Genomic DNA, 15,864 nt, shown 5'->3' on the forward strand with positions numbered 1-15,864 from the left:
GCTTGGTCCACCACTCATTCTGAATGTCTCGAAGCTTGCGCAGGAGGTTGCTACATACAGCGCGAAAGGTTGCTTTTTTCCCAGGACAGCAGGGCTGAGCAAGATGTGCTTGGTAGGCAGATCTCTTTTTCGCCAGTAATTCTTGGATCTCTTGATTGTTCTCGTCAACCCAGTCCTTGTTCTTCCTTGTGGAGAACCCGAGGATTTCTTCAGAGGTCAACAGGATAGTAGTTTTTAGGTGTTCCCAGAGTGCTTCTGGAGAAGGATCTGTGAGGCAACTGGAGTCCTCAATTCTTGTCTGGAGTTTTGCCTGGAAGGCAGCTCTAACTTCGGCTGACTGAAGGCTGCCAACCTGAAACTTCCTCCGGGGATACCGCCTCTCCTGAGTGTAGATTTAAAGTGAAGACGGAGATTGCAGCGTACTAGATGATGATCCGTATGACATTCTGCATTGGGCATTACTCAGGTGTGTAAGACATCTCGAAGGTCTCTCTGGCGCACCAGAATGTAGTCAATAAGGTGCCAATGCTTGGACCGTGGGTGCATCCAGGTTGTCTTCAGACTGTTCTTCTGCTGGAAGATAGTGTTAGTAATGGTGAGCTGATGCTCCATGCAGAATTCTAGCAGGAGGCGCCCATTATCATTGCAGTTGCCAATGCCATGTTTGCCAAGTACTCCTTTCCAGGCTTCCGAGTCTTTACCTACTCTGGCATTAAAGTCGCCAAGGATGAACACCTTGTCCTCTGTAGGGGTCTTCCGTACGAGGTTGCGTAGATCAGCATAGAACTTGTTCTTTTCTGCAGGATCTGCTTGAAGGGTTGGAGCATACACACTAAAGAGTGTTGCATGCTGCTTGTTTTGACGTGGGAGGCGCATAGACATGATGCGATCTGAGTGACCTGTTGGCAGGTTTTCGAGTTTAGAGTCAATGGAGTTCCTGACCATGAAGCCAACGCCAGAAAGGCGGCTCTCAGCCTTTGACTTACCCGACCAGTAGAGGGTATAGCCAGCACCGTGTTCTAGAAGACTACCTTCCTCAGGGAAACGGACCTCACTGAGAGCTGCTATGTCGATATTCAACCTGAGAAGTTCGTTGGCAACTAGAGCAGAACGTCGTTCAGGGCGACCACTGTCTACTGTGTCAAGCATGGTTCTGATGTTTCAACACGCAAGCTTTAGTCTTTGCACACTTTGTGAGGCAGGTGCATGCCTTTGTTGTTATTTTTCGACCGCAAGTAAGGATGCCCGTTGACCGCGGCTAGCCAACTGTGGGGGGGGACGAGCTTTATTTAGGCCACCTTTTCTAGGCCACTCTCCATACGGAGCAAGCAGTGCTGTCCCTAAATAAGGCTGCTTGGTCGTTCAGGGTGCTGCCGAAAAATGCTTTCGTCCCCGGGTCAGCATCAGGCGACCAATACCCTGAACCGCCTACATGCAGGATCGGGACTGCGGCTTCCAGTGGCATCTTCCACCTGCTGTTTCGCCCCTTGCCCATCGCTGCAGGACTTGGTATGTTATGGGTTGTGGATGTGGATACCCCTCAGGCCTGCGCAGAGGAATTTTTAGGTGAAGTGCAGTGTGCGCAGTACTGGCTCCACCCTTTCACCATGGGGTCATCTGCCATGGCCCAGTAAGCCGGGACGCCGGCAGCGAGTCCTCCAGGTGGTAGGTGTTACATTAACGAGCTCTGTCTGCCCGGGCTTGATGTTAGAGTTTTCCTTCTCTTGGCTGGCGAGGTTGGTGAGCCCAGCCTGCCCATCCGGTTATACCGCCGGACATTCGATCGCACCATAACATGGCAAACTCTGTGAAAACGGGGGGGACCAGCGAGAAGGTGTTGCCACGAATGCAGTAATGTAGGAGAGGCCATTGCAATGACCATCTGCCAGGCATAGCCAGACAGTGACCACGCAGCATTCACTACACCGGGAAAGGAGAGGCGATGTATTGCGCGTGCACTTTCCCTGGGGGGGCAGGACACCCAGAGGGAGCCCACCCGCCCGGCCATGGAACAATACTTAGGTATATATCAGGGGTGGCCAAACTCGCTTAATATAAGAGCCACATAGAATAAACATCAGATGTTTGAGAGCTGAAAGACATGAATGTCCGCTGTTTGAGGGAAGGAAAGAAGGAATACAGATGGAGGGAAGAGAAGTGGAAAGAAATCAACTTTAACTTTAAATGCATTCTCCAAGCCAATGAGGTAGAGGGGGCTTCAAGAGACACACAATATGTGTGAAAGGGCCACATGTGGTTCCCAAGCCACAGTTTGGCCACCCCTGGTATATATAGTGATGCTTCAGTTGCTCCCAGGTCTCCATTCACCCCAGCTACCTTTTCTTTCACATGCCTTAGGAACCACTTCACACATTATGAAATTAAGAATGCAATACCAGCCCTGCTGGATCAGAACTGTTGGATGGCCCACCTAATCCAGCATCCTCTTATCTACAGTGGCCAACCAGATGTTCACAGAAAGTCCACAAGCTGGGCATGGAGGCCCAGGCCTCTCTCCATTATTGCCCCCAGAAATTCCCCATTATTGAGCTCCAGCATCTGGCTTGCAAAGCTATAGTGCCTCTAAACAGAAAGGCCCCATGTAGCCAACAGAGCTAATAGCGACAAACGTTTGGCCTATGCTTTAGGGATTTGTCTAGTTTCCCTTTAAAGCCATCTTAGTTGGTGGTCACATCTTGTGGCAGTAGATTCCATAAGTTAATTCATTACTGTATGAAAGATATTGCCAAGTCTGATGATCTTGCATTTTAAAAAGAATCAGTGAGCATGCATCGAATGTATGATGGGAAGTCTCTGCCAATCATTGCTTCTCACGACATGTAAATAACAGGAAAAGATGCAAGTATAAGGCTGCCAGGCTACAGCTGCATTTTGCGTTAATCCGTCCACATGCTCCAGAGGAAAGGTTTCCAGGTTCACCGGATATTACTGCCCCTGTAACCTCAGATCTTCCACCCAGCTATGCCCTGCCCCCCACTCCCACCTGGACCATCCACAATCCTTACTTTAGTTTACAGCTCAGCCAGCAGAGTCCTACCACATGTGATTGCTCTGGGTGCTGCAAACAGCTGCTGCAAGCAGCACCGGGATTTCTGTCCGGAATAGCAAGCATGGTTTCCCACAGGGTGGTGATGGTGGAGAAAGCAGAATGACTCTAGTTTTTGGCTCTCTGAACTTGTGGGGAAATAAACAGCTGGAGATTGCAGTGTGGAAATGGATTTCGGCGCTCATGAGCCAAGCACAGTACAGCATTCAGCTTGCTAAGCTACTGTCTATCAGCAGTCAAGACCCCCCCCCCCCACATCACAACTCTGAACTTTCAAGTGTTGTTTTGTGGCTCAGTGACTGATAAGATCCAAGAGGCAATGAACTGCTCCAGAAAAATGAGCAGCTCAAAAGAAAGAGTCGCCCAGCATGTCCGCCATGTCAAAAAGAGAGAGACTCCCATTAAACACAGCAGTCAGCCCTATGAGTTTTCCCTAGCTTCGGAGATGGAAACACATGAGCGTGCACACACACACAACATACAGACACTGAGCAGCACAGGCTGCAGTGCTATTGCTGCCTGGTTCTAACATTAAGGTGCTTCCCGGGCAAGAGCAGAGCTGTTGGGGAGGCAGGAGAAGCTAAAACCAGAGAAGAGATTTTGCACGAAGCAGAAGCAGGTTGTATACTCACAGTAGAGTCTGGACCGGACTTGCACTGCCGTGCTGCCATAGCCCAGCACTCGAGCCGAAATCTGAGCCCAAGTTCCTTCTCCCCACTTCCTGCCTTTGCTATTCCCCACCTTTGGGTGAGCCAGAAAGTGGCATTGCATCCTGTCTAAAAATACAGACTCCCTTCCTCCCGCCAGTGCAGCCTCTGCAGGGTGAGCCAGATGCTAATGGAATATGTTCCTTTTTTCCTCTCCCCATTATTATGTCAGGCAGGGAAATTTAATAGCTGCCTGCCTCCCAGCAACAAGCTGCCGACTGCCAACCCATGGCGGTATGGGTCATCACAGCCAGTGCCAGTGCCACACAGCGAATGGCAAAAAGGGGGGAGCAGTTGACAACCCTGCCAGGAGCAAACAGGTCCAAAGGATTTGGCTGCCCAAGGGGGGAACAGCCCCAAAAGCATCACTCTTCTCACTAATTAACAGCTAAAGAGCAATCGGAGGGGAAGTTCTCCTGCACAAATGCATTGTAATGAATAGCAGCTGTTCCAGTGCAATGCCATTGGTTTGTGCAGGAGAAGTCCTCAGATTTTGTCTCACTACTCAGGGGTCTCTCCCCCACTACACCACCTTTGATGGTGCTCCTAGATCCACTGCCTGAGGTTGCAGCATCACCAGAGATTAGGAAATTTAGCACCACTTTCCCCCCATGGCACTCCTCCCCCTTCTATTCCCTCCCCACTGCAAAAAGAAAGGGGGAGGGGAAGCAAATCTGTGGAAAAGCAGGACACCTCTTAAGATCAGTTAGATTTGAGTCCAGCAGAACCTTAGAGAACACATAAGATTTGGGGGGCATGACCATTCCAGAGGCAAAGTTCCCTTTGTCAGGTATCACTACCCCTCCCCCTTGTTGGTCTCTAAGTGCCACTGGGCTTGTATCTAGCTTCTCTACTGCAGTCCAACACTGCCACCCTCTGAAACTATCTTATGGTCCGTGGGGCCCAGGACTACATTTCAGAGACTCTCCATATCCAGAACTTCTAGAAGAGAGAGGGTTGCCAGCTCTGTTGGGAAATATCTGGAGATTTTGGGAGTTGAGCTAAGTGAGGGTGGGGTTTGGGGAGTGGAGTGATCCCAGCAGGGTATAATGCTATAGAATCCATCCTCCAAAACAGCCATTTTCACCAGAGGAATTGATCTTGGTTGTCCAGAGATCAATTGTAATAGCAGAAGTTCTCCAGGTACCACCTGAAGGTTGGCAACCCTAAGAAGAGAACATAGAAGTCCTGCCACGCCATTGTACAACTTGGGATTGGTCACAGATATGAAGTAAAAGGCTCATAGAGAGCAATGCTCTTAAACATGATGCTAGTAAAGACATCAGTTGGCAAATGCCCAACGTTGACTCTGCAAAAGGAAAGTAATGCCTAGCCTATTAGAATTTATGAAGGACGTATAATAATCAAGCAACCAGGGATTTTCCAAAGGCAAGAGCATCTGGATTTTCAAAAAGGGCTTTAGATAAAGTGCATGAACAGAGGAATAGGCCCTCTTTGCTGGCCTCTTAGAGAAGTAGAAATGGTACAATTTGGGGATTGCTACTCATGAGGTGTATGCTCACCTGTCTTTGGACTATGGGGGTGAAGCCTGGAGAGGGTGGGGTTTGGTTGAGGTGCAGGACCTCAGCAGGATATGATGCCATACAATCCACCCTCCAAAGCAGTCATTTTCTCCAGGGGAACTGATCTCTTAGCCTGCAGATCAGCTGTAATTCTAGGAGATCTGCAGATACCACCGCCTGGAGGTTGGCAACAAGAGGCATGTAAAATACACTATGAAAAGCAAACTTCTCTCATATTGCTCTTTTTTCTGTCTCTAGTCTCAGTGTTCTGCACTGTGAGTGAGGGTATTTTTTAGTCATCATAAAGCCAAAGAAAGGAGCAAATGGTCTCTAGATGACCAAATGTTCTAATCACTGTACTCCAAAATAACTATGAATCACACCAAAACATGGGGAAAGACCTTTTAGGGCACTGCGGTTGATTTAGAAACCCACTGACTTTGCTTTTTCCTCCAGGTTAGGAACTGGTTCTGCTAGTCTACATCAAGAGCATAGTCTTCAGGCACCCATCAGGTCACACACACACCAGCCCATAAATCCTCAAAGCAGTTTTATGCTTCTAAAAAACTATCCTATATTAATAATCATTATTATTATTATTATTATTGTGACACATGATTACATAAAAATGCATGTGCCTTTCTTATTTTTAAAAAACAGATCACCTACATGAAGCATGGTGGGAAGGGGCCAAAGTTATGTTGAGCCAGCATCTGCTTTGTTGGGCATATCCAGCCATTATTCAGATTGCAAAGCCAGGCTCACACAGCAGCAGAAGCAATCATTGCAAGTTCCCTTGTTTATAGTGAATCTGTCTTGATTGTGAATCTCCTTTTTGCTTTTGTTGTGTATGTGGACTCAAGTGAAGACTGAATTGGGTGTTCCTGCCTGGCTCATTGGAGCCACGCAAATGGAGACTTGGGAACAATGGGCAGCAGGATTCAAATCCCTGCTGCCCTGTACCAATCACCAGCCCCTGCTGGTTTGAATGATCCAATAACGTGCTTGCGCTGGAACCCTGAGCTGTATATAGTTGGCCCCGTTAGTCCAGTTCTCCAGTCTTTGTAGAGCAGCCACCTACCATGCTGTATCAAATAAAGAGCTGATTATCACTATCACCTCGCCTCTTCTATGTGTGGAATCCACTATATTATAGCTTCTAAGCTCCTCTCCTCATTTTTGAATGCTGGCCAATCTTAGGGATAGCTTTTGCTTCTCGGCTTTGTGAGCAAAATGAACGGGCCTCTTGCAATGCCTAATACACAACATTAGCTACTCATGAACTAATGTCAAGGGGGAAAAGGACCTTTTTTCAAACTGCCAGTGCAGTCTACATGGTTCAGAATACCATGGATCAGAACCAGATGCTCTCAGAATTTCCCTTTGCAAATGACTGCCGAGATTCTTTTAATACTCTGCTAAGTTCTGTAAAGGGCCAGAATCCTCTCTTGCTGCACAAAATTAACTTAGGCGGCGGTCAGACACACCATTTAACCCGAAAGCAAAGTGCTGCTGGCTTTGTCTGTCCTTATTTGAAATGCAGTTACCTGATCAGCCATCCCGATTCTAATCCACCTTGCCACATGCCTGTCCCATTATTGAACAATCAGAAGGCCTGGCCTGGTGCATTTTCTTTCTTTTTTTTAAAAAAAAAAGCCTTGGTGCATGCACATAAACAATGTCAATTTTATGCATATACGCTTCTAGAAGCATGGACTAAACAATGTGTTAATCACAAATCTCAACCTATAAAAAAGTAAGAGAGCCAGTTTGATGTAGTGGTTAAGTGTGCAGGCTCTTATCTGACAGAACCGGGTTTGATTCCCCACTCCTCCATTTGCACCTGCTGGAATGGCCTTGGGTTAGCCATAGTTATCACAGGTGTTTTCCTTTAAAGGGCAGCTGCTGTGGGAGCCCTCTCAGCCCCACCACCTCACAGGGTGTCTGTTGTGGGGGAAGAAGATAAAGGAGATTGTGAGCCGCTCAGAGACTCGGAAATTCGGAATGGAGGGCAGGATATAAATCCAATATCTTTTTCTTCTAAACTTGAAAAAAGCATTTGCAGTTGCTCAGAATGTGTCTCTTGTGGTGTATGAGCCACCCATGAACCTCTGCCACCTTTCGCCAATTATGTAGTTAAGCACATATTGCTAAGACTAAAAACAAAATGGTGCAGACCCAGAATTGATGGGGACTCAAGTTGCGACAGCTTGATGATGCTGGAGCGATCAGATAGGGAACATTCATTTGTGGCCTGTCCTCAAGCATTTAGGACCAGACTTTTATGAACGTCAAATAAGACCAGAACTGAGTCAGGGCAGGATGGGTTGCCTGTGACTCACCAACCATTCCCAGATGTTGCTAACTGGATGTGCGCTTAAGATTCAACATGCATCCATGGCTATGTTGGATTTTAAAGCATGTCTGACTGAGACCTTAGAGTTCATACAGATAACCAGACCATGTCAAGGAAAGCTCTCTTCTTTGCCCGCCCCCCCACACACACTTATAGAGTTGCCAACCTCCAGGTGGTGACTAGAAATCCCCAGAATTACAACTGGTCTCCAAATGACAGGATCAGTTCCCCTGGAGAAAATGGCTACTTTGGAAGTTGGACTTTATGACATTATACTCTGCTGAAGTCCCTCCCTTTTCACCGCCTACTCTCCCCAGGTTCCGTCCTCCGGATACCAGGAATTTCCCAACCCAGAACTGGCAACCCTAACGCACCATGCCAGGCAGCAAGGAAAAAATTTACTGTGTGATAGCTGCAGAGAGACATGTTGCGAAATTTAGGTTGTACTGTTTGGACTCTGGAGTGTGAGAAGCACCATCTCACAGCAAAGGCCAGACAAAAATTAGACAACCTCCAGGTGAAGTGCAAAGAGAGGTCTGAGGCTACAGGGCAGGCAGACATGTGGCTCTTTTCATGTTGACTTTTGTGGGGGCTGCACAAAGAGAGGAATTTGTCCCCTCAAAGCAACTCCAGGGACTTGAGATTTTTTTAAAAAACCACTGTGGAGGGAGAGATAGATTCTTCCCATAGTAATTGAACTGCTGACATTGGCCTACTCTTGTGGCTGTTTTCAGGATGAATTCTAACCACACAGACTTCAACATCACACACAGCTTGGCCTTGAGACTGATGCCCTCCTCCTGCCACAGGCTTATCTCCGAATTTCTCCTTGTCATACTTGATAAGCATGTTGCTAGTAAATTCAATTATAAACCAGTAATTGGCCATTTATAAAGTAGCTTCATCCTCTTCTCTGGAAGACAGAAATAGTAGTTACTGAGCTAATGTACATGCAACACTGTGAACCCTCAGAAAGTGCTGCATAAATGTTAAGTACAAGGGAGGAAGCCAAAACAGAGACTAGGGTTGCCAGGTCTGAGTTGGAAAATACTTGGGAGACTTTGGGGGTGAAGCCAGAAGAGGGCAGGGTTTGGGTAGAGGAGGGGCCTCAACATGGTACAATGCCATGGAGTCACATTTCAAAGCAGACATTTTCTCCAGGGGCGCTGGAGATCAGTTGTAAAAGCAGATCTCCAGGCCCCACCTGGAGGCTGGTAACCTAGCAGAGACCATACCACAAGTTATGTTTCCTCAGCCCTGGAGATTTCTCAGGTCTGGTGGATAGGCATATTATGAAATCCTGTGCTCTCCTCCCCACACAGAAGTTTTCTTCACCTGAAATAGCTTCAGAATTTGCTGTTTACCCTGTTGGGGGCAGCACATATACTGATGATCTACATATTGTTTCTACAATGGGGCAAGCAGTGCCCCCTGAGGTCATTTCTGTTCAGTGAAATGATGCTGGAGGAAGGCACATGCTGTGGTCCTGATTCAAGCTGGGGCTAAGCATGTCTAGGAGACTCCGTACTTCAGAAACATACCTCTCCCCCTTGACTTGGGGATGTTCTCAGAGAAAATGTAGACTATAATTAGCCCGGCCCTTGGGATTTACTCCTCAAATACTTATCTAAGGACAGCAATTTTTCTACTCCACAAAAAGGATGTTTTCCCCCAATTATCCCAAGATGAAATCCACCTAAACCCAAAATTTTGTGAATCGTTTAACAGGCTTCAAAATAGTGGCATGACAAACATATTGTGCTCTGTAGGAGCTAAATGTGTGTAGGCCTCTCATGCATTAGTCAGTACTTGTGAGGAAGATAAACTGGAAAATGATTCACTGCAGGATAATTTTAAAAAATACAAGGTTACGTTATGGTATGTACTGCAAAGGACGATACAGTGTTAGAGTAAGGCAGTGTTAGAGTAAGGACTAGGTAGAGCTGGGTTCAAATTCCCAAGTCAACCAAGAAACTCACCGTGTGACCTAGGACAGTCACTTACATCACAAGGCCGTTACAAGGATAAAAATGAAGATGGGAACAGAATACAAGTCTAGCAAAAAAAATAATCATTAATTTCTGTTCCGCAGGTCCTGTAAGGCAGAATTGTTTAACATCTAATGGTGGCAACCAGTACTTCACCACTCCACAGCATTAATATCTTAACCCAACCCAAACAGAAATGTAATGCGCTAAACAACATCCAATAGCATCATGGTAAATAGCGCTAATGAAGAACTAATGATATCGCCATCTAGGAATTAGAATCGTATATGTTTGAGATGTTTTCATGCTTTTATGCGATTTTATTGAAACAATTCAATTTAATGCTGTTTCAACTGCTGTTAGCCACTCTGATCCCATCAGGAGAGGGTGGGATATAAATATAATAAAAATAAATAAATAAATGTCAGTGTTAATGCCCAGCTTTGCTCTCCACTGGGGATCCTGAACAATTTGTCATATGGTTCTCCAATCCTATTTTATCCCCACAACAAGGTGTTTTTTTTCTGGGGGAGCACAGTGGAACAGAATTCCAAAACCTCTTTGTGGAAACAAAATTCTCAAAAAAATGTTTCAGAGTTCATGAGGGGCTCCCATGTGTTTCTCCTTCATTTCCCTCTTGAGAGTTCCAGCACAACTTTTTCCAGAAAAAAAGCCCTGTTCACAACAACCTTTTGAGGTAGTTTATATACTGTCATAGTAGACAGTAACCGGCCCAAGGTCATCTAGTGAAGCTCCATGGCAACCCTGGGTCTCCCAAGTCCTGGCCCACCACTCTAATTACTACCTCACACTGGCTATGAGATTTAAAAATGACTCTCATGAATTAAAATGAAATTTAATGTAAAGCAAAAATATAAAACAAAACAACTTTCTAGTGGATTGTGCTCCATGACTTAGGAAAATGACATAAAAGCGTTTTGATTTTCTACCTCAGGTACCAAAATGCCTTGGACTGGCCTTGATTCAAGAGAAATTTTACTAAATAGCATAAGCCCTTTTGGATCCCAAATAGCCATGACTGAAGCAATTAATTAAAAGTCACAAAACACCCAGCACATCCAGTTCTCAGAAACTTATAACAACTACTACTACTGTGTTTCACATTCCTCGAGTATTTAAGATGGCGGTGAAAAATTCCTAAATAAAACAAAAAAATGAATTTATCTGAGCATACAGACCTTACAAAAAGTAATGGGTCCCAAGATACCCGCCTTCTTTCCGCTCAGATCAATGCCAGTGTCTGGCATCCCCACCTCTCCCTAAGAATCTGTACTGGGCCGATAAGAGAAGGTTCATGAGAATTACTCCCTCTTTCATAAGGCAGACACATTTATCAGCTTCAAGACGCTGAGCGCAGCACTTGGAATGCTCATCACCTCTCCTGTTTTTAACTACAGCATCAACCACACACTTCAAGGATGACAAACCCTCAAGGCCTGTGTGACCCTTTGTCAAATGGAGACGGCAGTTGTGACTGCTTTTACAGACAGTTTGTTAATTTTGGGGATGCACCCCACCCAGAGAAGCCAATGATGCTCAGAGGAGGTGGGGAGACAAAGAACACAATGTCAGGACATAGGATATTTTTGTGCAAGGCGTTTTTAAGAAGGGGAAACCTCTAGTCAGGACTGCCATTTTGAGTGGCAACCCCCTAGTGCCTGTAATTCCTTATAGGTCTAATTCAGGGGTCTTTTTGAGCCTGTGGCCACCTTTGGAACTCTGACACAGGACAGAAGTCACAGTCACAAAATGGCTGCCAGAGAAAGTGAAGCCCACCACAAAATGGCTACCGCAGGAGGCAGAGCCAACCACAAAATGTCAGAGCAAGGTTATATATAACAGTAACTCTTCAACATTTCAAGTAGAAGCTCTGTTTAACAGAATGCCTTTTAATCTGCACAGCCAATCCCCAATTTGCCCCACCCACTTTCTAAAAGCACATGGCAGGTATCAGGAAAGATGTTGGTGGGTTCCAAGGCACACACAGACACCATTTTGGGGACCCTTGGTCTAATTAAATAAGATACTGGGGAGTTCCACATTTGGTTTCCCCTTCCCCAGCAGTTTTTCTTGGTAAACAGTAGCCTAGTGGGGACACTATTAGACAGCGGGTGTCACAACCCTTGCCCCTGTGTTAATTTCCTCACCTAAAGCATTCCTGTAGAGGTTCCAGGGCTTTTTTGGAGCAAGAGCACACAGGAACACAGTTCCAGGTAGCTTGGCATCAGGAGGTGTGCCCTAATATGCAAATGAGTTCCTGCTGGGCTTTTTCTACCCCCAAACCCCGTGTGAAACAATGGTGACATCAGGGGGTGTGGACTAATCTGCAAAGAAAGCCCTGGGAGTCACTATTTGTCTTGTTCAGCAAATCTGTAAATAGGATTGCCAGGCCTGTGTTGGAGATGGATTTTGGAGAGGGCAGGGTTGGCGAATGGAGGGGCTTCAGCATGGTATAATACCACAGAGTCCACCCTTCTTTCCAGGGCAGCTGATCTCTGCCAACTGGAGATCAGTTGTAAAAGTGTGAGATCTCCAGGCCCCACCTGGAGGCTGGCAACCCTATCTGTAAATGTCCTATATTCCTTCTTCAGAAGGACCACTATAGGACTGCTTCAGGTGAAGAAAGCTGAGTGAGAGGGAAAGAATTAACCCCAGTTCTAATCTGAGTTGGATCCCTACAAGTGCTATTTACAAAGGAAAGCCCTTGAGAGCTCCAAACATGGAATGCTCAGTGTTTTCTCTAGTTGATCCTTTCTTCTAGCCTCACATCAAGGATTAGCATTCTTTTTGGCCTGAGTGCTTTTTTGGGTGGGGGAGCAGAAGAAACAGCTACCTGTGTTGTTGTTGGTGAGTCAGCAAACAAAGAGTGGCGTTGTGTGTAAAAGGAATGAAGGCTGTACTTAGCCAGATACACGAGGAGCAAACTGAGCTCCCCTGGCATCGCCCGCTTCAGGGGTTGCCTTGGAATCCCGATGACTGTTCTGGTTTGGGTGGCAATGACAGGCCTCAATCACACCCATCACTTTCTCTCACACAGTCAGCCCAGCAGCACTGCCAGAGCTTCAAAGACTTGCCTTAATTGCTTCGGCAGAGAACTGGTCCTGCATTAGGATTAGAATAATAGAATCAGACAGTTGGAAGGGGGCATAAAGGCCATTTAGTCTAACCCCCTGCTCAAGCAGGATCAGCCTAGCATCCCTAACAAGTGTTTGTCCAGCTGCTGCTTAAAGACTGCCGGTTTTTCCTAATATCCAGCCGGTAGCTTCCCACCCTTAATTTAAACCCATTATTGTGAGTCCTATCCTCTGCTGCCAACAGGAACAGCTCCTTGCCCTCCTCTAAGTGACAGCCCTTCAAATACTTAGAGAGCAATCATGTCCCCCCTCGACCGGACTGAACATTCCCAAGTCCCCATTCTCATAGGGGTTGGTCTCCAGGCCCGATTGCCAGTCTAGACTCCTGCGAAGGAAACACAATGAAGGACCACCTCCAGAACACCAAAAGGAACAGGTGAAGATCAGCCAGTCAAGAATGAATCTAAGATGTGCAGTATATTTCCATTTTTATATTTCCATTTTTAATTTTATAAGACCTAAATGAGATTTCTGGAATGTTCAGAACCCATTTTCGCCTCCTAGGCTTATGACAAGGCACTTCAAAAAAAGATCCACAGTTTCAGCTTTTCACAGTTCCAGACAGGTTACCTGTGAAAAAATGAAACTATGGATCTTTTTTGAAGTGCCTTGTTTCATTTTCAATAAATATATTTTGATATGTTAAAGCTATAACTTTTGTGATTACAGTGGTGTGAGTTACTATAGCTTTTAGAAGGACGTTTGAGATGAACCTACACATGGAAGTGCTGCTTCGGATCTCTGTCCCAGCTAGGAATTGGCAACCCTAAAGTCCACCTTCCAAGGCAGCCATTTAATCTAGGGGAACTGATCTCTATAGTATGGAGATCAACTGCCATTCTAGAAGGTCTCCAGGCCCCACCTGGAGATTGGCTACCTTTCCTTTTCAGCCAGACAAATGTCTGTCCTGCATATTGGGAGTTGCCTGCCTTAGGTGTTCACCAAAATAAAAACAAACTTACCCATGAACACGTGACTCTAAATGTAAAGCCATTCACTTCAAGCCCTAAGGACATGCCCATCTTTCTTTGTGTTCTCCTTTCTGCATAAAAGGGATGCCAGCTTCCAGGTGGGACCTGGGGATCCCCTGGAGATGGTTCACCTCTAGAATAGAGATCAGTTCCCCAGAAGAAAATGGAAGTTTTAGAGGGTGGAATCTATGGCATTGTATCCCACTGAGGGTCCTATCCTCCCCAGGCTCCCCCCTCCCCCCCAAATCTCCAAGACTTTCCTAATCTGGAGATTGCAAGTCTACTTCCTCTCCTTCACCTGCAGTCAGGGGGACTCAACAACCCTACTGGGAAATGCACAGCTTCTGACACATATTACCTCCCCCCCACCCCACCCCCAGTTGAAATGATCATCCTCAGTTAACTGTCCAACATGCCAGACCAGGCCATTCAAACAAGCTCTCACAACTCCATTCTCTGTTAGCCGATAATCTAGTGGCTCTGTTGTGGACCAAGCAGTTCTTTGCTGTGCAGAAGCAGATCCTGATCTCAGCATTCTGTCCTAACTCCATGTAATTTTCCCAGGACCAAGAAAATTCAACACTTCCCTCTAATGGCAAAGCGGCAGCTCTGCACCAGCTGCTCTCCACATACCACAGCTTGGCTTGAGCGCTGTGCCGCATTGCAAAGTCCCATCCCATCATCACTGGCCAAGATTTCTGTTTATTCTGCTTCCTGTTTTGCAGGTTGTTCCCCTGAGTGAGTCGGTGCACTGCTTTATTTCCTCTCCCTGACTTCTAAAAAGCTGAATCGCCCTGCAGGTTCTCAATCCATCACTGCTGTTTATCTCTCATGGTCACAAAGCCAGATCCAGCCACAACCTGGTGTCAGATCAGACGAGGCAAGCTTGACTTGTTTGCATGGCATCGTTAAATGTGCTCAGCACTATTTAGGTTGCAGAAGCAAAGGGAAGCGACAGATCCTGGCCCCCAAGGAATTCATGGATCTCAGTTTTAGCGGGGGAGGGGGGAGAGAAAGGCTTAGGAAATGCAAAAAAGCAAGAATAGAGACACAAGCAAATGCAGTTACAAGTACTTAGACATAATTAATTTTTCAAAGCCATAGCAGGAATTATATTCAGGGCTGTGAACATGTGAAAAAGCCTTGTAACAAGTCCACTGAACCTCCGCTGACTCTGCAAGAGCAAAAGCCTTCCAGAGATTCTTTCTGCTAGAGTCTCACCACTTTGTGAATTTTTCTTCCTGAAGAGCAGTCTAAAAACAATATAGTGTTTACAGCTAAGACAGCTATCAATCATGAAGCCCCTCCTCGTTCATATTTCACTTGGGGGCCTTAAGCAAGCCACCATCTGCATCCCTCCTATCCGCAATATACAGTTGTTAGTAATAATACTGACCTACTTCACAGGGTTGTTGTGAGGATTAAAAGTTAATAGCTGCAAAGCACCTTGAACACTTGAAAGCACTATATTAAACACTGAAAATTATTATTAAAGATAAATATAGAGATACCAGGGATATTTTTTTACCCAAGAACTTTTGCATGCAAAGAAAACTACACAACAAAACCACAAATATTTTTCACTGCTTCATATCTACGCGAAGTATCATCAGGTCCCATCCAACTTATGTGAAACTAGAGAGCTCATGGGTATGAGTAAGGTATATAGGAGAACACTCCGTGAGAGCTTTAACTAATATATATATTGAAAACAATATTTTAAATCACAATATTTCCACATTAATTTGAAATTATTTCACAGTCCATTTAACAATATACGTTTTTCTTTGTTTGTAAGACTTCCTGAAGTCCAATTCACCAATGCAGGTGTGATTGTAGTTCCCAAACTGGTGTGGCTGCAACTGGACTGCTGCTTCTGTCCACTTTCAGAGAATCCTTCTTCGGGCAGCTCACCAAGGGATACAGTTTCAATTTGGCTCTCCTCTGCTATCTCCAAGGATCAAGCATGGCTCCACATTTCTCTTTGTCCTTAGCTTCCTTTGAAGAGCCAAATATTGTTTAAAATATATATTAATTAAAGCACTCACGGAGTGTTCTCCTATATACCCATCCAACTTATGGCAACCCTATAAATTG

The 15,864-nt window shown here is 45.7% G+C and overlaps 1 protein-coding gene across 5 annotated transcripts in view; it reads right to left on the bottom strand.

The window, feature by feature from the left end:
• Positions 1-15,864, bottom strand: part of ANK1 (ankyrin 1) — a 228,175-nt gene that overhangs the window by 134,217 nt on the left and 78,094 nt on the right. Inside the window, exon 1 of one of the 5 annotated variants that reach the window (XM_060251579.1) lies at positions 3,700-3,841. The exons of the other annotated variants lie outside the window; for them this stretch is intronic. Within the exon in view, the coding sequence (XP_060107562.1) occupies positions 3,700-3,738 (39 nt within the window). The 5' untranslated portion in view covers positions 3,739-3,841. Of the gene's footprint in view, positions 1-3,699; positions 3,842-15,864 lie in introns of those variants that run through there. 5 annotated transcript variants of the gene reach the window in all.

The sequence above is a fragment of the Heteronotia binoei genome, chromosome 12 (genome assembly GCF_032191835.1).
Source record: "Heteronotia binoei isolate CCM8104 ecotype False Entrance Well chromosome 12, APGP_CSIRO_Hbin_v1, whole genome shotgun sequence".
Taxonomy (NCBI): domain Eukaryota; kingdom Metazoa; phylum Chordata; class Lepidosauria; order Squamata; family Gekkonidae; genus Heteronotia; species Heteronotia binoei.